This window comes from Globicephala melas, chromosome 2 (assembly GCF_963455315.2).
Source record: "Globicephala melas chromosome 2, mGloMel1.2, whole genome shotgun sequence".
Taxonomy (NCBI): Eukaryota; Metazoa; Chordata; class Mammalia; order Artiodactyla; family Delphinidae; genus Globicephala; species Globicephala melas.
Genome location: NC_083315.2, coordinates 78,074,181 through 78,097,393, shown reverse-complemented (window position 1 = coordinate 78,097,393; position 23,213 = coordinate 78,074,181). Strand labels below are relative to the sequence as shown.

The 23,213-nt window shown below is 38.8% G+C and overlaps 1 protein-coding gene across 5 annotated transcripts in view; it reads right to left on the bottom strand.

The window, feature by feature from the left end:
* RAB27A (RAB27A, member RAS oncogene family) overlaps nucleotides 1-23,213 on the bottom strand; it is a 73,955-nt gene that overhangs the window by 8,115 nt on the left and 42,627 nt on the right. For all 5 annotated transcript variants that reach the window (XM_060294232.2, XM_030878738.3, XM_060294233.2 and 2 more), the window contains 4 exons: nucleotides 18,798-18,972; nucleotides 10,538-10,623; nucleotides 8,454-8,557; nucleotides 3,191-3,314 (listed from right to left, as the gene is read on the bottom strand). In XM_060294232.2, coding sequence (XP_060150215.1) covers nucleotides 3,191-3,314; nucleotides 8,454-8,557; nucleotides 10,538-10,623; nucleotides 18,798-18,950 — 467 coding nt within the window. In that variant the 5' untranslated portion in view covers nucleotides 18,951-18,972. The remainder of the gene's footprint in view (nucleotides 1-3,190; nucleotides 3,315-8,453; nucleotides 8,558-10,537; nucleotides 10,624-18,797; nucleotides 18,973-23,213) is intronic.

Genomic DNA, 23,213 nt, shown 5'->3' with positions numbered 1-23,213 from the left:
TTGCATTCTGCTTTCTCTTTTAATATATTTGTCACTGACTTTGTAGCTATTTTTAAAAGTATTTCAGCAACAGTGTGAACTATAATAGTTTTGACTGGCAGAAGTACAAATTTGAATAACCCTCTGTTTTGCTCTCTTCTCCGATTTCATTGACAATATTATTCAATATTACATACTAGAAAGCATTATTTTGTAGTTGTTCTAAAAAACTCGACTGCTTTACGGGGCACATCGCTTTGTTGTGTTAGGAAGTGACCTAAGAGCTTCACATTACAATTTAACCACGTTTTATAGCAAAAAAAAAAAAAAAAAAAAAAAAGGTAACTAGGGGTGAAGGGATTCTTAGTCTACTAAAACTAATTTTTTGAATATTCATCATCATGCATCCAATTCACCCTTTCTATTTTGGGCTGCTGCATGAAGCCCTCATTCTCAGATTTACTTGTCCCAGCAGACACAGATTTATGTTCCATATTTGCACTGTAACATGTTTTTATTAGGTTTGCAAAGTTTTTCTGAGACATAGTCTTTCACTCTCCAAATGCATGTATATTTCAGAGAACCACCTGTGAACCAATGACCCATTTTTATGAACTGAGGAGAGAAGGCAATATGATAGTAACAAAAAATGCAAATTTATCAGACAACATACAAAAGATATGAAGATATGCCGTAAACTACTGTTTTCTGAGTGTTAGCACATAGATGGACTAACCAACATAGTCCTCTAGTGCATGTGCAACCAATGAAAATATTACGATTATTAAAAGTGAAAAAAAGATTTCTGTGAAAATAATCATTAAACTTATTTGTTCAAATTTGTGAAGCGCATGTGAACCAAATTTCCCCTTTACACCTTCCTCTGCCAAACAGCCTACAGAACTCTATTTTATGCTTCCTAAATCCTGAGGGATGTCCGTTTCCACCCCTTTCCATTCTTCAATAATTTCAATTATCTTATCTGCTAATCTCTCCTCTCCTTATTTTAACTCAGCTCAGAAACTTTACATTGAGTCCCTCTTATGAAATACTCCCCAGATCTTCCAACCTGGGCACAGAGGGAAGACAATCCCTGTTATCCCCAGAGCCCCCATATAGTCAGAAAGCAATGCCAGGCTCTTTCATACCAGGCAGGAGATGGGATCCTAAGAACCTGCCCAGAGGAAACAAGCAAAGGGCTGAAGAAGGCCAGAGGGATAAGAAATCAATCCAGACTCCCCCACAAAGCTTGACAATGTGCTTCTTTGATCCAGCTAACTCCCCTAGCTGCCCTATTTTTTTTTTTTTTTTTGGTCTTTGCAAACACACTTCTCAAAAGCATGGTCCACAGTTTCCGTTGCTTCATCACTTACTTCCTCCTCACCCCCTTGCAACACAGCGCCCAGCTTCAACACTACAGAATCCTCCATGATATTTGATCCCTCCCTCTTTCCTTCCACTACTTTACACAAAGTGCCTCTCATGAGAGGAGGGGACATATCAGGTGATCAGAATCGCCTGCAGGGCTCTGTCAGCCTCCATTTCAGAATCACCTCTGTCAGAGGTTCTCAACCTCTGCTCACAAAAATCACATGGAGAGCTTTTAAAAGATACCAGTGCCCGGCCCCCACTCCCTACCTGTGGTGGCTTTGCAATCTGTCAGCTTGGCTAGATTGCACAACACTTCCCAGAATTCCCTTCCCAGTCAGGGTGGACCACAGAGAGATGCAGCGGGGGGGATGCAGAGGGCGGAAGTGAAGGAGCAGCCATTCTGCTCATACATCGACGCTTCTCCACTAGCTCATCTCGTTGGCACAGACCAGTGACCAGACCTGCCCCCTTTCCACCTTCCCCTAGATCCTCCTTCAGCTTCTCCAACTCCTGGGCCAGGTGTGTGTGTTTAGCTCTGTGGCAAAGGGTCTTGGCTTCTGTAGGACACCCACACCATCCAGGTCAGAAGCCATAAGAACTGATACAAGTTTCAGTCCATGATTACGGGTCCCAGCTGGTTCTGGCTCTCTGCCACTTCAAATCCATCTTTCCCTCTGACTGCCTGCCCTGTGGGCTCCAGAGTCAGACACAAAGCAACACTTTACAAAGGCTGCCCGACAGCTCTCCACTTCACCCCACTCGTCATCCCCAGACTGACCTGGGAAAGTACTCATAACAGCCCTCCACGTTTGAAGGCTTTCGGCAACTTCCTGTGTCCCGGGAGATCAAGTCCACTCTTCTTACCTGGTGTTCAAAGCTCTCCAAACTCTGGCTCCTTCCCACCGGGCCTTCCACTCCCCCCCACCCCCGGTTTGAACCCCATTGTTGAGTGTTTTCCGAACTCAATCAGCCCAAGGAAGAACAAAGCAGGGGTCACACAAAGAAAAGGGAAAGGGCCTCCTCGGGCCTGCCTAACAGAGGCCGCCAGCGTGGTAACGCCCCTACACACAGCCTACTGACACCCCACACCATATCTCTCTCTCTCTCTCTCTCTCTCTCTCTCCCCTTCCTTCTCTACCCTACTTGCTGCCTCCCACTTATATTAAGGGTAATTAATACATACACATTTGCATTCTCATTATATTAGAGGCAGAAAGAAAGTAAAGCACGAATTGTTTTGTAGACGTGCCCCAGACACCTTAATTAGCAGCGGCTGACCCCTTCTCTCATGTCCAGTTAATGCTGCTGCTACTACGAACCTATTCCCTGAGCTAAAGGAGGAAGACAGTATTTAGTTGATTCTCCAGCACAAAAACACAGCTTAAACCAAAGGGGATCTTCACAGTCCTCTCCCAGCACAGGTATTCCAAAGCCAATAAGGCCTTCTTGTCTGCGGGAGCTCTCTACAGCAGCATAGGAACTGGCTTTGAAATTTCCTCGCTGAATATAGAGAATTTCCTTACCCTGGGTGTCTCTTACCTGCATCTTGGAAAGGAGGCCTTACATAGTTAGGGCATTTGACCTCAAAGCTGTCTTTCTTCAAACACTAAGAGACTGAGAAAAACGGTACTGAAGCACTGAATGAGGGCCCTCGCCCACTGCTGTTGCTATGGTTCCCATATCATATAATATTAATATGCAAAGTAGGTATTTGACACCTCCCCCCAAGGGCTACATCTGAGTGTTTCAATTTTTTGCTTTTGCCCTTTTTGTTATCCATTCATATGCAAATGTTTGCATTGGAAACTTGCCCTGTAGATTCCTCCACAAAAATACTCACCCATACTTCTCTGCAAGTCCTCTGGCTTCTTCCTCTTTTACTACTCTTTGGTCTTCCAGATCACTCTTATTTCCACATAACACTATATCTGGGTTTTCACAATATGCATGCATTTGTAGCTGGCCTATTAATATAAGAAAATTTATTATAGGTAAGTAATGTAAGTCTATGATCAGTGGAGAATACATGCAAAAGTGCTTTGAAACTGTAAATGGATACACAGATATAAGGAACTGATATAATTCTTTCAAAGCACCAAGACCCTAAGCTATAAAACTAAATGGATGGGGCAGAGATGTAAAACTAATCCTACCCTTATGCACATACCCCAGCTTATTTATATCGGAGAGGAATGGGAGAATTTGTTCTCTCTCCAAAAGTTATGTACACACACACACACACACACACACACATGCATACACATACAACATAGCTGTCTTTCTTATGAAGGCCATTTGAAAAAAAAAAACTTGGAGGATTTACTAGTGCTTATGGCTAATCTTAAAGCTCTGTTTGTCATATATTTTCTCTCCATAGCAATGACATTTTAAAACAAATTGTCTTTCTATAAACTAACCTATTTCCATCTGAAATGTTATTCACATTTTCCTATTATCCTAAGGCAGAATCAATTTATCTAAAACAAACAAAATATAGGATCAAATGAAGACAGAAAACCCAGAATAAGTAGTAAATGATTCTGTCACCAGAACCAAGAAGCAGGAGACTACAATTCTTACTCCATAGCTGCTATTTCTTTTCACCTGAAAACCTGTAAATAGGCAATAATTTTTAATAGCAGTTAAATCAAGGGAAATTCAACTAAGCTAAAGAGCTTAATCTCCCAAAGAAGGAAAATAAAGCCTTATTTCTTCCTCATCACACTCCACAATGAAATGAAAGCAACCCAAACTTGCACAATAAGATATCCTCAAAAATGTGTGGCTTAATTTATTTTTTATCATGGTTAACCAGAAAAGTGTTGACATTTTAGTTCCTCATTATAAAGTCATGTTCGCTATATCTTATCAGGAGAAAGTCAAATCGGCAAGTATTTACTGAGCAATAAGGGAGGCCTGATACTTGGTGTAGAATTCAGGGCACTGACCTTTGCCCTCAAGGGACAGTTAGGGGAAACAAGACCCATACAGGCAAGACCAAACTGTGTACCATTTCCAACAACAGCCGAGACCTTTCTTTCCTCCAGGCTGTTACACATGCTGTCCCCACACCCTTGAATACCCAAATACAACCTTCCTTCAAGGAATCCCAACCCTTCCTTTAAGACTTGCCTCTCAGTTACCTCTACTGTGAAACCTTTCTCGTCTCCAGAGAGACTCTGTGCTCTGTTAACACCATGTCTATTCAGTGTCATGGTTATGAGCATGAACTCAGGACTCAGGGTGTCTAAGGTTGAATCCTGGCTCTGCCATTTACTAGCTGTGTGGCCTTGAGGAAGTTATGTGGCCATTCTGTGCCTCAGTTTCCCCATCTGTAAATGGTGATAATGACGGTACTTACTTCATAGGGTTTAGGTGAGGATTAAATGAGTTAATTCAGCAACTCTTCAGGTAAGGTCCATGGACCAGCAGCCTAACCATCACCTGGGAACTTGTTAGAAATGCAAATTCTCAGGTACCACCCCAGATCTACTGAATCAGGAAGGCTGGGTTTCAGGCCTGGAATCTGTGTTTTAACAAGCCCTCTGGGGGGATCTAGATGCATGCTTGCACTTGACAATCATTAAGTTAATATAATAAAGAATTTAGAGCTGCTGTGTATTACCAGTAGTAATGTTTAATAGTATTTACTTTGAGGAGTCTGGGAAGTACGATAACTGATAATTTTTCTTTTTTCCCAACTTTTCTACAAAATCTGTGAATTACTTACCGTGGGTTCGATCCCTGGTCCAGTAAGATCCCACATGCTGTGGAGCAACTAAGCCTGTGTGCCACAACTACTGAGCCTGCACTCTACAGCCCACGAGCCACAACTACTGAGCCCACGTGCCACAACTACTGAGCCCAGGCACTGTAACTACTGAAGCCCATGTACTGAGGCCCACGTGCTGCAACTACTGAAGCCTGTGTGCCTAGAGCCTGTGCTCCACAACAAGAGAAGCCACCGCAATGAGAAGCCCACGCACTGCAACGAAGAGTAGCCCCCACTCACTGCAACTAGAGAAAGCCCGTGCGCAGTAATGAGGACCCAACACAGCCACAAAAGAAAAAAAGGTAAATTACGGACGTCCCTGGTGGTCCAGTGGCTAAAGACTCTGTGCTCCCAATGCAATGGGCCCGGGTTCGATCCCTGGTCAGGGAAAATAGATCCCACATGCCGCAACTAAGAGTTCGCGTGCTGCAACTAAGGATCCTACATGCCTCAACTAAGACCCGGCACAGCCAAATAAAAAATATTTTTTAAGTAAATTGATTAATCCTTTTAAAAAAATCTCACCAAGGAAAAAAGCACATACATAAATAACTACAACTAGAGGTGGTATGTGATACGGACCCTGTAAGTAGTACAAAAGGTAATAGGAGTTAAGAGGAGAGAAAGAATTTAATCCAACAAAGTTATCACAGAAAATTTCATGGAGGCCATATTTTGCTATATTTTAAAGAAAAAGTAAAACTCAACTTTTTAAGGAAATGGGAGTGGGTGTGAGGAGGGCTTTTCAGACAGAGGGAATAACGGAATAAAAATATAAAGGCAAAAATACGTTAAAAATATACCTGCTGGGCTCTTGTCCCATTTATGTGAGGCTACAGAAGAAAAGTTTAGAAATATAGGCTGCTTTAGAGTTTCCCTACAAAACACGCTGCCTGTGGGCATGACTGGCTCCTCCTACAAGCTCCAGAAAGACAGGTGAGTGATAAAAACTATCTGATTGCTCTCAGATTTCAAATTCAGGCCCAGAGGACACAGCTCTCTATTCAGTCTCCTAAACTCAGCAGGGATCACCTTGGGACTCTTACCCCTTGCCCAAGATGGCATGGACAGATCTTGGGTCAAGGGAGAAGGGACTGCAATGCAGCTCTAGAGAAGCAAAGGGAGGGGGCAGACTTGCTTCCTCCCCCTGGGCCTTCAGTGCCCAGGACTCAGCTACCTGCTCAATGCAACACTGCCTCTGTTCTTTTATCACCATTAGTGTGTATATATATATATATATATATTTTTTAATTTGACCAAAAAAAAGAAGAAATGAATGATCCCTCTAATAGTCAAAATACTAACAGGAAGAGGAAAAATAAAATGTATAGATAATTAACAAATTTTTATTCCTAATTAAGATTTGCTATTACCACCTCTGACACTGAACCTTATACCATTTTTTTAAAAATGGGGCTGGAGGGAGGAGAATACTTTCCATTGAAGATGCGAAATCTCCAATATGCATATTTTCTTTACCTAACTGGGCAAAAAGAATTCTTTTACACTATAAGGAAAATATAAAATAATACATACATACACATAATTTCACATGATTTTGTTCTTCATCCAACTAGCCATAAAGCCCAAATGGACAAGACTTATCTTGTCCAGGGTTTCAGTTTCTGCCAGTGAAAAATAGGTGGGTTGATGCTCTTTCGATGCTAAGATTCTATGAGCCCATCTCTAACAACAATCCTTTTAAAGTGCTTGACTTAAGAAAGCCCCAGAATTTGTTCCGATGATGCAGAGGCGAGAATGATGAGCAAGGAATGAGGATAAGAGATTAGAAATAGCCACCACCCTTCAATTGTAAGGGTGTGTGACTCAGGCAGGCATTTAACGAAGTGAAGCCCAGTAAACATGACTAAATTGGGGAGCCTATATTTAAAGTATTAAATAGCTCTTCAACTCTTAGTGATCAACTTAGTTGAGAAAGAACATAAAGGGCCACTGAATCAAGGGGGGAAAAAGGCCACTGAATCAAAAGCCATAAGCTCCATGTCATTGGACAAGTCTGTTACTCTGTGAGGCTCAGCATCTTCATCCTAAAATTAGGACACACCACCTCCCTGCATCTGCTCACAGGCGGCACGTGGGGATCAGACACAAACTATGTGAAAATGCTTTGAAAACCACAAGGCACTAATAAATTACTTATTTAAAAACACTTTTTTTTATTTTTAAAAATTATTTATTTTTGGCTGTGCTTGGTCTTCGTTGCTGCGCGCGGGCTTTCTCTAGTTGCGGCGAGCGGGGGCTACTCTTCGTTGTGGTGCACAGGCTTCTCATTGCGGTGGCTTCTTTTGTTGTGGAACATGGGCTCTAGGCTCACGGGCTTCAGTAGTGTGGCATGTGGGCTCAGTAGTTGCGGTGCAAGGGCTTAGGTGCTCCGCGGCATGTGGGATCTTCCTGGACCAGGGCGTGAACCTGTGTCACCTGCATTGGCAGGCGGATTCTTAACCACTGCACCACCAGGGAGGTCCCTCATTTTTTAAAATAAGGTTTTCTACTATAAAAACCACAGCCCATTACCCTTTCATAATACAGAAACTCCAAATTCTTAAGTAGTGGGTGTTTCGAAATAAGTGTTTTCACTTTAAAGATGTGGATGTTAAGAATTTAACATCACAGCCCTCTCAATAGATTCTCTAAGGTAACACTAATACAACCAACAGAGGAAAATGTACATTTGCAAGGCAAGAAAATGATACATTTGGTCAAGTAGCAGTATTTTAAATGGCTACTATAACCAATCATGTAAGAGATTAGGCTGTCTCCAAAGAGCCAAAATGCAGGTTCATATATATATTGCTGGGGACCACTCTGGCCAATGCAGTTCTAGAGGTTTCTATGATGGGATCTTCCTGGTAAATGCTCTGGCCCTAAAAGTAGAAAGGGGTCTCTAAATACAGAAGAGACATGGAGCCAGGGGTAGGGTCCATTAAGCTTTCAAAAGGGTCAATGTAATATATGTTTTAAAACCTGGGATGGTAAAATACCTGATAGCACTTCTCTAGGCTTCTATTTCCTCATCTATAAAATGCAGATGAGAGTCCCCTTTGTGGAAAAGACTGATGAAGAGATTACATAGAAAGCACTCCTTGTATCTAGAGTGCACGATGCACTCAACAAATGAAAGTGAGCATGACTAGTGAAAGCAGAGTATTTCAGTTATCTTCACCCCTAAACTAAGAGCCTTGCTCCTTTAAACAGCATCTTAAACAGCACTAGGAGCTCTTACAGAACAACTTACAAAAGAAGTAGAATATAAAAGGGATTTTATTGCAGGGAGTGGGAAGCAAGAGGCAGGGAGACTATTAACACTTACTTATCCAGTTTCTGACACTGAGGAAGCTTTGCTCATTTGTCAGATCAAAAAGCAGAAGAAACCCCATAGCATCTCTGAAGAATGCGGTTGTCAAGCTGCGGAACCTGGGAACATAGAGCAGATTGGTCACCTAAACCATGGCCCCACTCTTGAGAGATAAAGCCACCAGCAGTGCCCTCAGCCTCTTACAACAGTTCATCAAAAACAAGTTAGATGTTTAATAACATGCCGCTGTTTCTAGTAACTTCACATTATATATGCACATTATACATGCATAAATCTTATTTGTGCAAGATTTACTGTATTACATTAATAGATAATTTCAACAGTGTAGAATTATGTACATAATCAATGATATTGGATAGCATACAAAATATAGTAAGTAGTTATCTAGAGCAAGAAAGAATATGTGAAAACAAATCTAGACTTTCGAAAATGCCAACAATTATCCAAAGTTAAACGTGCAATTTTCTTTTAAAATAAAGACCACCTGTGTAAACTTTTAAAAAATTTTAAATAAGTTAGATGATGCTATTCCAAACATGTACATTACAGTTATTTATCTGACTGATAAAAGTTTATGTGTTAATAGGCCATGTGATTTAAAAACCCAGCCTGCTGGACAGGGATGACAAGAACCAGCTCGTGATTCCCTGGTCTCAGCCCAGAATTTATTGTACAGTTAAGAGTTAAATAGGCCAAAAGCAACGGTGCTTGCTGTGTTTGTCTTCTTTGTCCTGTGAAAGCTTGACTTGATTGAACATCACAATGTGTTCCATGACCTTTTAATGTTCAGTCTCTAAAGAAATCTCTTATCTCTGAGAACCATTTCTTTGGCTTTAAGGTGGGGATAGTATCGCCTCAGTCTCCCCTTTCTTGGTACTCTCTCCACCAAGGATTTATCCTGCTCTCTCCCCTCTCTCTCCCCCTCTAGTAGCAGGTTTTCTCTTATTTTGCTTTTATGCAAAGCCTGCAACTGACGGGCAAAGGCTCCAGGGAAGAAAATACTGGTACAAATCTGTCATCTAATCCACTCTTTTAAGTTTTCTCAATTATTTCTAATCCATGTTTTTACAAAAAGAGTACTTATCTTTCAGAGATACGTACCAAAATAGTTACGAATGAAATAATTTGCTATTTGGGATTTGCTTCAAAATAATTGGGCGGTGGGGGTGGTGGGAAAAGGTGAGGAATATACGTGAAATACGATGGGCCACAACTTGATGGCTGTTGAAACCAGGGAATTAGTACCTGAGTTCACTGTACTGTCCTCTCTACTTCTGCATATACTCGGAGTTTCCCATGATAAAAAGTTAAACAAACAAAATCCTTCAAGGAAATTGTGAGAGATAACATGGCTATAGCTAACTAAAAGCAACTTCAAACAGACTTGTGGTTGCCAAGGGGGGAGAGGGGTGGGGGAGGGATGAATTGGGAGTTTGGGATTAGCAGATGCAAACTATTATAAACAACAAGGTTCTATTATATAGCACAGAGAACTATATTCAATATCCTGTGATAAACCATAATGGAAAAGAACATAAAAGAGAATGTATATATTTGTATAACTGAATCACTTTACCATACAGCAGAAATTAACACAACACTGTAAATCAACTATACTGCAATTTGTAAAAAGTAACTTCATATGAAGATTTCATGTCACATTTTTGTCATGCAACCTCTGACCATATAAATTAATTCCAATGAGATTTTCTACTAGGTTTCAACAATCAGGTAAGAATAACGCATACAACTCTACAGCTTTCTTTGTGGTTGAGTAAACAGCAAAAGCAAATGGAGAAAAGTATACAGATCTAAAAAAAAGGGTGGAAGAAAAAGAAAAAAGTCCATAAGTAAAAGGGTCCATTTTGAAAAGGATCCATTTTTCCTTTGACCTTGTACGAAATAAAGCCACCATTATCAGCTCAGACTGATACATTTCCTGCTAATTTGGCAGCACGTCTTATCCAGGTGCAAATCAACTAATCAGCTGGCCTTTTCCTGCTCAGGTCACTGTGTGAAGAGCGCAGCTGTTTTTCCCCTTTCCTCCAGTAAGGAGCACGTAAGTGAAGATCTCATACCTCTCCTGCCCTGCTGTGTCCCATAACTGCAGGTGGATTCTCTGGCCTCTGCCAATGGCTCCATCTGGTCCATTGGCTCTGTACACCTAAAATGGAAAAATGAAAGAGAAAAAGAGAACTTCTGAGAGAACTTCTTCTCACTTTCCTATTCAGTACAACTCCCCTAAGCATCTAAACTTCTAAAGGAAATCCCATCTGGAATATAATCTTATTTGTATTTTATTCCAAATAATCGTCTTTGGGTAACACAATAATTTGTATTAAATGATGTATGTACATTATATATCTTTATAAATATATTACAAAATATACAAGTAATACATAATTTGTATTAAAAAATAATAATCAGCTCACCTTTCCTCAAAGTCCCCTCAGGTCACTAGTTTCAGGTAATATTACCTTCTCCCCATCCTATGTTTAAAAAGTACTCTTAAAACAATTTTATAGGAAGGGCCTCTGAAAATCTCTTCCTCCACCAAAGCAATAAAAACACTGGCAAAAATAGTCAAAATCAACTTTTTCCAAACCCTTAAAATTAACAAAAGCTTGCAACATTCCTAGGAGCACCTATTCAAGAAAAACAGCTGAATATCAGTAAAAATTATAAATTTTGTGCCTTTTTAACTTGTCCTATTCCCATTCTCCCTCTCCGGCTCCACTGTAGCCTTGAAAACCAACAGATGCACAACTACAGTAGCTGTGAAAACCATCAGTGCAGCAACCACTGTAGGAAGGAGAGGCAGAACAGGTTTGGAGTTCCCCAAAAGTCTCATCCCCAGAGTAGTGTCTGAAATCTGCCTGTAAAGCTCCATTCCCAAGTCTTGTCTTTATTTTATCTGACTTAACTTGCTCTATGAGAAAACCCTATCCTTAGACCATTTATTGAAAGCAATCAGTAGCAATTATTTAACATCACAGCTACCAAAGGCAGCAAGACCAGTTGGACCTAATCTAACCCCAAATCTTAAAGATAAGATATGAGGTGTCCACAGAGAGATTTGAAAAGTTTCACAATATTCCTTGGAACCTACTAGGCCAGGCTCATGTGCATGGTTGTACATATGTCCAGGAAAGACCTAAAAATGCCCTAATCTCTCACCTTTGGCTGACCTTGAGACTCTTCTCAAGCAGAAGTGAAGGCTAAGGCAGAGTTGTAAACTGCCTGCAGGAGCATTAAGCAAACATCCCAGCACACACACACAGAGTCCCTCAGAGAAAGCTGAGAGATATACTGGCTCAAGAATTTAAGAAACTTTCTGTCCACTCATTAGCTGACCACTAAGTTAACTAAGCAGAGACTTCAGTAGCTGCACGTAACAAGAAATACAGACTTCACAGAATTAGCCCAAGAACATCACTAAACAAACAGTGACGACAAAAATAAACAGGAAAAACAAGAAACCCTTGGGAATGGGGAGGAATCTGATTTCCAGAGTTGCTACATTCTATCAATGTAAATGTTCAGCTCTCAACAAAATTTATAAGACACACAAAGAAATAGGAACACACACACAGATAAAGCAACCAAAAGAAACCATTCCTAAGGACGTCCAGATGTTGAACTTACAAGACTTTAAATCAGCTATTATAAATATGTTCAAAGAACTAAAGGAAATCATGTCTAAGGAATCAAAGGAAAGTATGAGAATAATGCCCCACTGAATAGAGAATGTCAGTAAAGAGATAGATATTATAAAAAGTAGTAAACAGACATTCTGGAGTTAAAAATTATAACTGAAGTGCAATATTCGCTAGAGGGGCTCAAGAGGAGATTTGAACTGGCAGAAGAAATAATCACTGAATCTAAAGATAGCTCAACTGAGATCACCTAGTCTACTCACAAAAGAAAAAAAAAAAGGAATTAATATAAGTGAAGAGAGGGAATTCCCTGGTGGCACAGTGGTTGGGAATCCACCTGCCAGTGCAGGGGATGTGGGTTCGAGCCCTGATCCAGGAGGATCTCACATGCTGTGGAGCAGCTGGGCCTGCATGCCACAACTGCTGAGCCTGTACTCTGAAGCCCACGAGCCACACTGCTGAGCCCGTGCGCCACAGCTACTGAAGCCCATGCGTCTAGAGCCCGTGCTCGGCAGCAAGAGAAGCCACCGCAACGAGAAGCCTGCGCACGGCAACGAAGAGTAGCCCCTGCTTGCCGCAACTAAAGAAAGCCTACGCACAGCAACAAAGACCCAACACAGCCAAAAATAAATTAACTCATTTTTTTAAAAAAAGTGAAGAGAGTCTTGGAGACCTATGGAACACCATGAAACATACCAATATATGCATACTAGCAATCCCGTAAAAAAATAAAAATAAAAAAAAGGAGAGATAGAAAGAGGCAGAAAAAATATTTGAGGAAATAATAGCCAAAAACTTTCCAAATCTGAAGAAAAACATTCATCTCCACATTCAAGAAACTCAGTAAACTCCAAGAAGGATAAGCTTGCTGATACTGACTAGACATATTACCACCAAACTGTCAAAATCAAAAGACAGAGAGAATTTTAAAAGCAGCAAGAGAAAAGTGATTCAGCACATGCAAGGGATCCCAATAAGACTAAGAGCTGATTTATCATCAAAAAAAATGAAGGCCAAAAGGCAGTAGGATGACAAAAAGTGCTGAAAGAAAAAAGACTGTCAATCAAGAATCCTATATCCAGCAAAGCTATTCTTTAAAATTAAAAGAGAAATTAAGACAACCTCAGATAAACAAAAACAGAAAATTCATTGCTAGCAGAACTGCCCTGCAAGAAATAATAAAGACAGAGCTTCAGGCTGAGATGAAAGGACCCTAGCCAGTAATTCGAATCCATATAAAGAAATAAAGAGCACCAGTAAAGATAACTACGTGGGTCAATATAAAAGACAGTATAAATGGTTTTTTGCAACTCTTTCCTTCCATCTGATTAAAATACAATTGCATAAATTAATAATCATAAACCTGTGCTGATGGGCACACAGTGTATAAAGATGCAATTTGTATGACAATAACAGTGCAAAGTAAGGGGTAGGAAATGGAGCCACATAAGAGCAGAGTATGGCATTGAAATTAAATTGGTATTAATCCAAACTAGATTGTTAAAAATTAAGATGACAACTGTAATCCCTAGGGGAACTATTAAGAAAATAATTCAAAAAATATATAGTAAAAAATGAGAAGGGAATTTAAATAGTATACTAGAAAATATCTATGTAACAGTTGCAAAGAAATAACAAAACAACAGAAAAAAGATGAGATACACAGAAAACAAGTAGCAAAATGGCAGATATAAATCCTACTTTATCAGTAATTATATTGAATATAAATGTATTAAAGACTCCAAGTGAAAGGCAGGGGTTGGTAGAATGGATTTAAAAACATGATCCGACTATATGCTATCTACAAAAGACACACTTTAAATTCAAAAAGGTGTAGGGAAAAGGATGAAAAAAATATATACCATGCAAACAATAACAAAGAGAGAGCTGGAGTGGCTATACTAATATGAGACAAAATAGACTTGAAGACAAAAAGAGTTATTAGAGACAAAGAAGGATATTTTATAATGATAAAAGGGCTGATTTATTAAGGATACATAGGGATAAAAAGAGAAATGAACAATTTGACAATAATATTTAGAGACTTCAATACTACTTTCAATAATGGATAAAACAGGGGCTTCCCTGGTGGCACAGTGGTTGAGAGTCCGCCTGCCGATGCAGGGGACACAGGTTCCAGCCCCGGTCCGGGAAGATCCCACATGCTGTGGAGCGGCTGGGCCCATAAGCCATGGCCGCTGAGCCTGCGCGTCCGGAGCCTGTGCTCCGCAACGGGAGAGGCCACAGCAGTGAGAGGCCCGCGTATCGCAAAAAAAAAAAAACAAAAAACTGCAGAACACTGTAAGCCAATTAGACACAATAGACATCTACAGAAGATTTCACCCAACAACTGCAAAATACACATTCTTCTCAGGTTCACATGAAACATTCTCAAGGACAGACCATATGTTAGGTCATCAAACAAGCCTCAATAAATTTAAAAAACTGAAGTCATACAAAGTATGTTCTCTAACCACAATGTGGTAAAATTAGAAATCATTAACAGAAAGAAATTTGGAAAATTCATGAATATGTGGAAATTAAACAATACAGTCTTAAATAACCAATGGGTCAAAGAAGAAACACAAGGGAAAGTAGAAAATATTTTTAGATGAATGAAAAGCACAACATACAAAAAATACTAAGTGAACTTAAAGCAGTGCTCAGAGGGAAATTTTTAGCAGTAAACACCTATATTAAAAAACAAGAAAGATCTCAAATCAATAGCTTAAACTTCAACCTCAAAAAACTAGAAAAATAAGAATAAACTAATTCCAAAGCAAGCAGAAGGAAAGAAATAATAAAGGTTAGAGTAGAAATAAATGAACTTTTCTTTGAAAAAAAATCAAGAAAATTGATAAACCTTTAGTTAGACTAATCAAGGATAAAAATAGAAGACTCAAATTCTTAAAATCAGAAATGAAAGAAAGGACAACACTACCAACCTTACATATGTAAAAAGATTATAAAGGAATAGTATGAACAATTGTATGTCAAAATATTAGATAGCTTAGAAGAAATGGAGAAATTCCTAGACCCAAACAATTGAAACTAACTCAAGAAAAAATAGAAAATCTAAAGAAATATATAACCAATAAGAAGACTGAATTCATAATAAAAATAACTTCCCACAAAGAAAAGGCCAGGCCCAAATGCCTTCACTGATGAATCTGATCAAATGTTTACAGAAAAATTAACACAAATCCTTCTCAAACTCTTCTAAAATATAGAAAAGAAGGAAATACTTCCCACCTCATTTTATGAGGCCTATATTATCCTGACACCAAAATCAAAGATACGAGGGGAAGAAAAACTACAGACCAATATCCTCTCTGAATACAGACACCAAAATACTAGCAAAAAGAATCCAGAAAAATATATAAAGGATTATATACCATGACTGAGTAGAAGTTATCACGAGAACAACAAGATTGGTTTAACATACAAAAATCAACCAATATTGATTTGTAATGGAGTAGAACAGTTATAGAATAAAGGACTAAAACCACACGACCATTTCAAAAGATGCAGAAAAAGCATTTGAAAAAGTCCAACACCTTTCATGATAAACATGCTCAACAAATTAGGAATAGAAGGGAACATCCTTGACCTGAAGAACAGCATCTATGAAAAATGCACAGCTTATATTACACTTAATGGTGACTGAATGCTTTCTCCCTAAAAGACAAGACAAAGATGTTCTCTCTGAACACTTCTATTCGATTTTTTACTGGAGGTTCTCATCAGGGCGATTAGGCAAGAAAAAGAAACAAAACATACCCAAGTTGGAAAGGAAGAAGTATAACAGAAGATGGGAATTCCGAACATCTATTTCCTATCTTGTATATAGGAAATCCTAAGGAATAAATACACACACAGATACATACACCCCCTACACACACATGTACAGGTTATATTAAAACTAATAAACAAGTTCAGTAAGGTTCCAGTATACAAGCTCAACTTACAAAATAAATTGTATTTTTATACACTGGCAAGGAACAATTCAAAAAAAAATTAAGAAAACAATTTAATTTATAATAGCATAAAAAGATTAAGAATAAATTTAATTAAAAAGTATAAAACATATTCTGAAAGCTATAAAATATTGTTGAAAGAAATTAAAGGAGATCTAAATAGGAAAACATTCCACGTTCACAAGTCGGAAGACTTAATAGTGTTAAGATACCAATACTCACCAAATTATTCTACAGAGTCAATGCAAACCCTATCAGAATCTCAGCCGGCTTCTTGGTAGAAATTAACAAGCTGTCCCTAAGATTCATATGAAATTGCAAGGAACGCAAAATAATAGTGAAAAAAGACAAAGTGGGAGGACTCGTGCTTCCCAATTTCAAAACTTACAACAAAGCTACAGTAATCAAGATAGTGGCATAAGGATAGACATATAGATAAATGGAATAGAATTGAGAGTCCAAAAATAAACCCTTACATTTATGGTCAACTGATTTTCAACAAGAGTGTCAAGAACATTCAACAGGGGAAAGAATAGTCTTTTCAACAAATGGTGCTGGGACAATTAGATATACACATGCAGAAGAATGAAGTTGGACCCCTATTCACCCTATACCCCAAAATTAACTCAAAATGGATCACAGATCTAAATGTAAAAGCTAAAACTATTTGCATATCATATATCTGATAAGAACATTTATCCAGAATACACACACAAAAAAACCTCTTAAAACTTAACAACAAAAAAACAACCAATTTCAAAATAGGCAAAGGATCTGAACAGACATTTCTCCAAAGATGATAAACAAATGGCCGATAAGCATATGAAAAGGTGATTGTTCCACAACATTCATCATTAGGGAAATTAAAGTCAAACTTGCAATGAGGTACCACTTCACACCCACTAGAATGGCTACAATCAAACAGACAACAAGAAGAGCTGGTGAAGATATAGAGAAATTGGAACCCTCATACATGGTTGGTGAGGATGTAAAATGGGGCAGCATCTTCTGAAAAATGTGAAAGTCCCTCAAAGTTAAACAGAGAGTTATCATATAGCCAGTCAAATCCACTCCAAGCCTATATAAGTATATTGAAAACATAAGTTCACCCCAAAAATGTATATGAATATTAATAGAAGTATGGTTCATAACAGCTAAAAAGTGAAACAACTGAAATGTCCACCAATGGATGAATGGATAAACAAAATGTGGTATACCAATACAATGGAATACTATTTGATCATAAAAAGGAATGAAGTTCTGATACACGATACAACATTATGCAGAAAACATTACACTAAGTAAAAGAAGCCAGACGCAAAAGGCCACATATTGTATGATTCCATTTACGTGATAAATCCAAACGAGCAAATCCAGAGAGTAGATTAGTGGCTGGGGGAGGGAAAATGGAAAAATGCTAAAGGATATGAGGTTTCTTTTGGGGTGATGAAATGTTCTAAAATTTGGTAGTGGTGACAGTTGCACAACTGTGAATATACTAAAATACCACTGAATTGTACATGTTAAATGGGTGAATTTTATATAAATTATATCTCAATAAAGTTATTTTTTAAAAACAAAGTTATAAAATGGGGATTAGTTAATAAATATAATCACAAGCATATAGGGGAGGGGCAAGATGGGGTAGGGAATTGAGAGGTACAAACTACTATATATAAAATAAATAAGGTATAAGGATATATTGTACAACACAGGGAATATAGCCAATATTTTATAATAACTATAAATGGAATATAACCTTTAAAAATTGTGAATCACTATATTGTATACCTGAAACTTATACAATATTGTACAGCAACTATACCTCAATTTGAAAATAATTAAAAAAAAAAAAAGAAAGAAAAAGAAACAGACTCTCTGGTAGTGGAAGGCTTAGGGTGGATCAGAGAGAATGAATATTTCTGTCCTAGAAGCCAGAGACCATTCATTTTTCCCAGGTAGGATACTGTCCACTGCAGGGTTTTTGTCATTAATCTCCTGACTACTTGTTGACCTGCTTCATGGGAACAGCTGCTTTTTCAGTAAGAAATGTAGTTCCTGGACATACTAACCTCCTGCCTTCCTCCCTACCCCACAATAACTTGTCTTGCTGTCCTCTGAAATATAAATTAAATAAAAATATTTTAAAATATCCACTTCCCTTATTCTGCAGAACCTTGCTGTTCCCTTGGTTACCTCCCAGATTCATATGCCCTACCGCCATTCCCATCCCTACTCCAACCTCACACTCCTGGTGGGATCAATGAGTTCTGCCACTTAGTGTTCCACATGGGATAGCTGAGGCCTTAATTAAGAGAAAATCCATTTAAAATGATATCAAAAATGGAAGAAATAGCCCACAAAACAGGGGTATGAGGAGCAGGGAAGATTGCAAGCTTCATAACAAAGGTACGAAGCAAATTCCACAAATAACTTTGTGGAAATCAGAAGGAACATACCAGCCAAAAGAGTATCAAGGAAATTTTTTTAAATCTTCACTTTTATTTTATCTGCTTGGTTTTATATGAAGTGTCCTCAGTTACAGCCTTTAATCACATTGCCCAGACTGAACATAATACACTCTCATAGGTACCCTTTAATTTTAGATTCCAACCTTTGTCCTCCTAATTCCTACAAAGTAAACAAAACAGACAGGCAAATGTTGACTCAGATTATGTTTTTATATAGAAGGATACAGAACTTACCACTCTCTTTTCCCTGAAATCAATGCCGACTGTCGTGATAAATTTGGAGTTAAATTTACCATCTGTGTACTGGTAAAGTACACTGGTCTTCCCTACTCCAGAGTCTCCCAGAGCTAAAAACTTGATGAGGTAATCATAGTCTCCATCAGACATAATGAAGAACTCAGTGGTTCACCTGAAAAATACAAACAAATGTATATTTACCAAAAACCGATTAGAAAATATTAGAATCTTCCATGAATTAAATGACTTCCTTTAATATCCAGTTCATCAAGTACTTTTACGTAACACCTATGTGCCTAAGGGTTCTGTGAAGAGAGGATTAGACATGATTCACTATCCCAAGGACTTAATCATTTGCTAGATGAGCTGCTACTGAATTTGTAAATAACTAACAGTTTAGGTTAAATTTATCGTGCATATTATAGTACTGTTAAGACAAAAATTCCAAGTAAGAATGAAAATCAAGAAGATAATGGTCACTAAGGCTTATATGCAGACCGTGTAGAACAAGAGTTGACACAACAAAGAAAGAAAGGAGGAAGGAGAATATTACAAGAATAACAAAAATTCTTAGACTGCAAGTGGTTCCAACTGCCCCTCCTTTTTCAAAGTCTCCTAGTGCTGCATCCTTGGCTTTTCTTTTTTTACTTGGACATTGAGGCAATTTCATTTATCCTATTCATTTTCACATGTGATTATCATTCCTTCAAAGATAATGTTAAGTTCACAAGTAAAACTTGGTTTGCAGCTTCCTTACAAATTATTGTTACTACATATTAAATCAGATCTTTCTAGAATATCACTGCTCACTTGAGAACTGAGTTCCACCATGAAGGGCTCATTTATCTACATTTGCCTTGGTATTCTACAGGAAATGCTTCCAATTCAGCTCTTCAATATTGGCCAGAAGTCTACCTTTGAGAAGAAATATTCTTGGTTTTACAGCAAGATCTAACCATGGTTACTTTCTATCCTTTGCAATCAGCACTTTTCAAGATTGTTTTTATCCTCTAAATAGATTCAAACTATTCAAAATATCAGTCTGACTAGAAATATAGTCTGTCTCCAGGGAAGGCTTACTTCTTTTTATCCTCCCATTTCTAATACCGATAAACCCTCCTGAAAATCAGAAAAACAATCAGCTATTCCGTTACCACTGACAACTCTACCTGCCCATTCAACATACATATTCACCCATCCACATACACATCATATGCCCTACATTAGATGCTGCTGATTTTCCTCTCATTGTCCCCTTTTCACCCAGCCATCTCCTGCCCAGAAACTTTACCACAATTCTCAACGCTTCCTATAGGATTATTTCTATAGATCCATAAGATTCATAAAAGCTCAGGCAAGGACATTTATTGATTTTCAAGGTTGCCTCCCCCACCCTATCCTCAATTTGGTGACCCACCTTATGCTCAAAAATCCTGAATTCTGATCCCCAAGAGCTGCTTCAGTGACTTCCACAGAGTCCCTTAGTGCAGAGCTGTGGCCTCACATTCAGATATGGCTGGTCAGTCGACAAGGGCAAAGCCTCTACAAACATTTGGCATTCTATTTGCACACTATAAGGTGTGACACTGTACAGATGATGGTTTTCCTATGTTATAGCTTCTGTACACACAGGTACAGGTTGCCAGCATTAATGGTGTGTAACAGAATGCCTCTCCAGAAGATGACCACTTGGATACAAATAAAGATTCTAGTACGTTTTATCACAGCATCTCACTCGGCTCCAAGTTATTCATAAATAAGAGCTAAGAATTGAAAAGTAGGTCCAGATAACATTGAATCATTTGGGGGGGGGGGCTTCCGTCCAAATAAATGAGGAAGCAGAAAGCAACTCCAAATTCTGCAAGGAGAATGATGCAAGAAGTCGCTGTGGCTACCTTATTTCCTCTTTACTTTTTTTTTTTTTTTTTGTGGTACGCGGACCTCTCACTGTTGTGGCCTCTCCTGTTGCGGAGCACAGGCTCCAGACGCGCAGGCTCAGCGGCCATGGCTCACGGGCCCAGCCGCTCCGCGGCATGTGGGATCTTCCCAGACCGGGGCACGAACTCGTGTCCCCTGAATCGGCAGGCGGACTCTCAACCACTGCGCCACCAGGGAAGCCCTCCTCTTTACTTTTATTTTGAAAAAAGTTGGTCATTTTTATAACGAGTTTCTGTATCATTTCAGGTACAGGAGAAAATGTTGTCACCAATGGCATACTCTTCTAGAATTCTCTAAACCTACTTCAATGGAATTCAAAGACTGATGAACCTATCTCTGCTGCACCAAAATTTAATATGTTTAGTTATCATGGGAGAAGAATTACACAGGTAAGTCTACAAATGATCTTCATGGGTTTTGTCTTCTATTTGTGATGACAGCAATATATAACAGTTTGTTCCCAAACCAAACCATCATAAAGGAAGTGTTAACAACATACCACAACTGAAGGTATAGACACCACCATTGAAATTAATCATATTTTATACTCTTCAGACTGCACCTTTAGACAATTATCTGCCTTGCTGATCTGAAAATAAATGCTCAGACCTTCCATTTTCTGGGTTCAGTTTGCTAAAGAATGAAACAGAACCCAGAGAGTTTAACTCATTTGCACAGTCTAGAACATGTGTCTCCTAACTTCAAGTCCAATGTCCATTCTACCTCAAGCTTTGTGGCCATTACTCAAGTTTTTACAAATGGATGTTGGATTTAAAAGTGACCAGGTGGGATATCATACAAGGTAGCCTAACAGGAAACATGTGACTTCTGAAGTCAAGCAGAGCTGGATTGGATTCCATATCTCCCACATACTGGCTACTCAGATGTTTTTCAGTCTTGGATTTTCAGGTTTCCATTCCATGAAAAAGAAAATGTACACTACTTCCCACCATTGTTCTAAGGATTGAATGAGATACTCTTTGTGGAGTGCCCAGCACAATGCTTGGCATAAGCTGGGTACTCAGTAAATGTTGGCTCACTCTCTTCTCCCCATTCTGGACACATCAGACAGGCTCTGAAGACCTAGAACAATTTCTGAAATTGCCTCTGGGCAGCTCAAAACATGTATTTCTGGCACAAAAGATTGCTGACTGGCTCAGAATAGTTTACGGAGTCAGCAAACGTCACCTTCTTTTTTGGCTGGTTCAAACCATTTTCAATTAATTTTAAGTAGATATGTCAATTTCAAAAGAGTTATGACCAGCTTAAGAACGGGTTTAAATTGTATAAAACACTCTGGTCCATACTAAAAAATTCATACTTGTTTAAAAGGATCTCAAAGGTTCATTCTGGTTCAGACTGAAAGAGTTAAGTTCAGAGACATTCTACCTACAAAACCATTTCTGATTGATCTAAAGCCACTTAGTTAAAACCACATGTATTACTCAGCCATAAAAAGAAACGAAATTGAGCTATGTGTAATGAGGTGGATAGACCTAGAGTCTGTCATACAGAGTGAAGTAAGTCAGAAAGAGAAAGACAAATACCTATGCTAACACATATATATGGAATTTAAGAAAAAAAAATGTCATGAAGAACCTAGGGGTAAGACAGGAATAAAGACACAGACCTACTGGAGAACGGACTTGAGGATATGGGGAGGGGGAAGGGTGAGCTGTGACAAAGCGAGAGAGAGGCATGGACATATATACACTACCAAACATAAGGTAGATAGCTAGTAGGAAGCAGCCGCATAGCACAGGATATCAGCTCGGTGCTTTGTGACCGCCTGAAGGGGTGGGATAGGGAGGGTGGGAGGGAGGGAGACGCAAGAGGGAAGAGATATGGGAACATATGTATATGTATAACTGATTCACTTTGTTATAAAGCAGAAACTAACACACCATTGTAAAGCAATTATACCCCAATAAAGATGTTAAAAAAAACAACAACACATGTATCTAACCAAAATCATTTAGGTCTGGTTTTAAGGGCTCAAACTGCTTCACACTGGTTTTAGCTAGCTCAAATAAGCTCTGACCTGGACAAGTAGGTTCTGACCGGCTCACCTAAGGTTTGATTGGTTCAGAGCATATTCTACTGAATCAAGCTAGTGCTGACCAATTAAATCTATCTCCAACTGGGTCACAGTTGCTCTAATTTTACCAAACTGCTTGTAGTTGAAGGTAAAAACTGGCTCAAAACAGTCCAAGTTGACTGATAAGATGTTCAAACAGTTCAAGACTAAAAATGTAAAATGATACTCAGAAGCACCAAAAGCAATGGTTTGGGGCTTTTAAACTTATACCAAATCAACAAACTTAAAATTTTCCTTATAATTACCCCAGCTGTAGACAATCTGTACTCAAATATTTATCTCCATCACAGTACAGTCTCTTTCTACACTTGAACAGTTTGTACGTGTTAGAGTACAGAAAACAGGTTGGGAGAAGGGATACTGGCAGAGGAGAATAC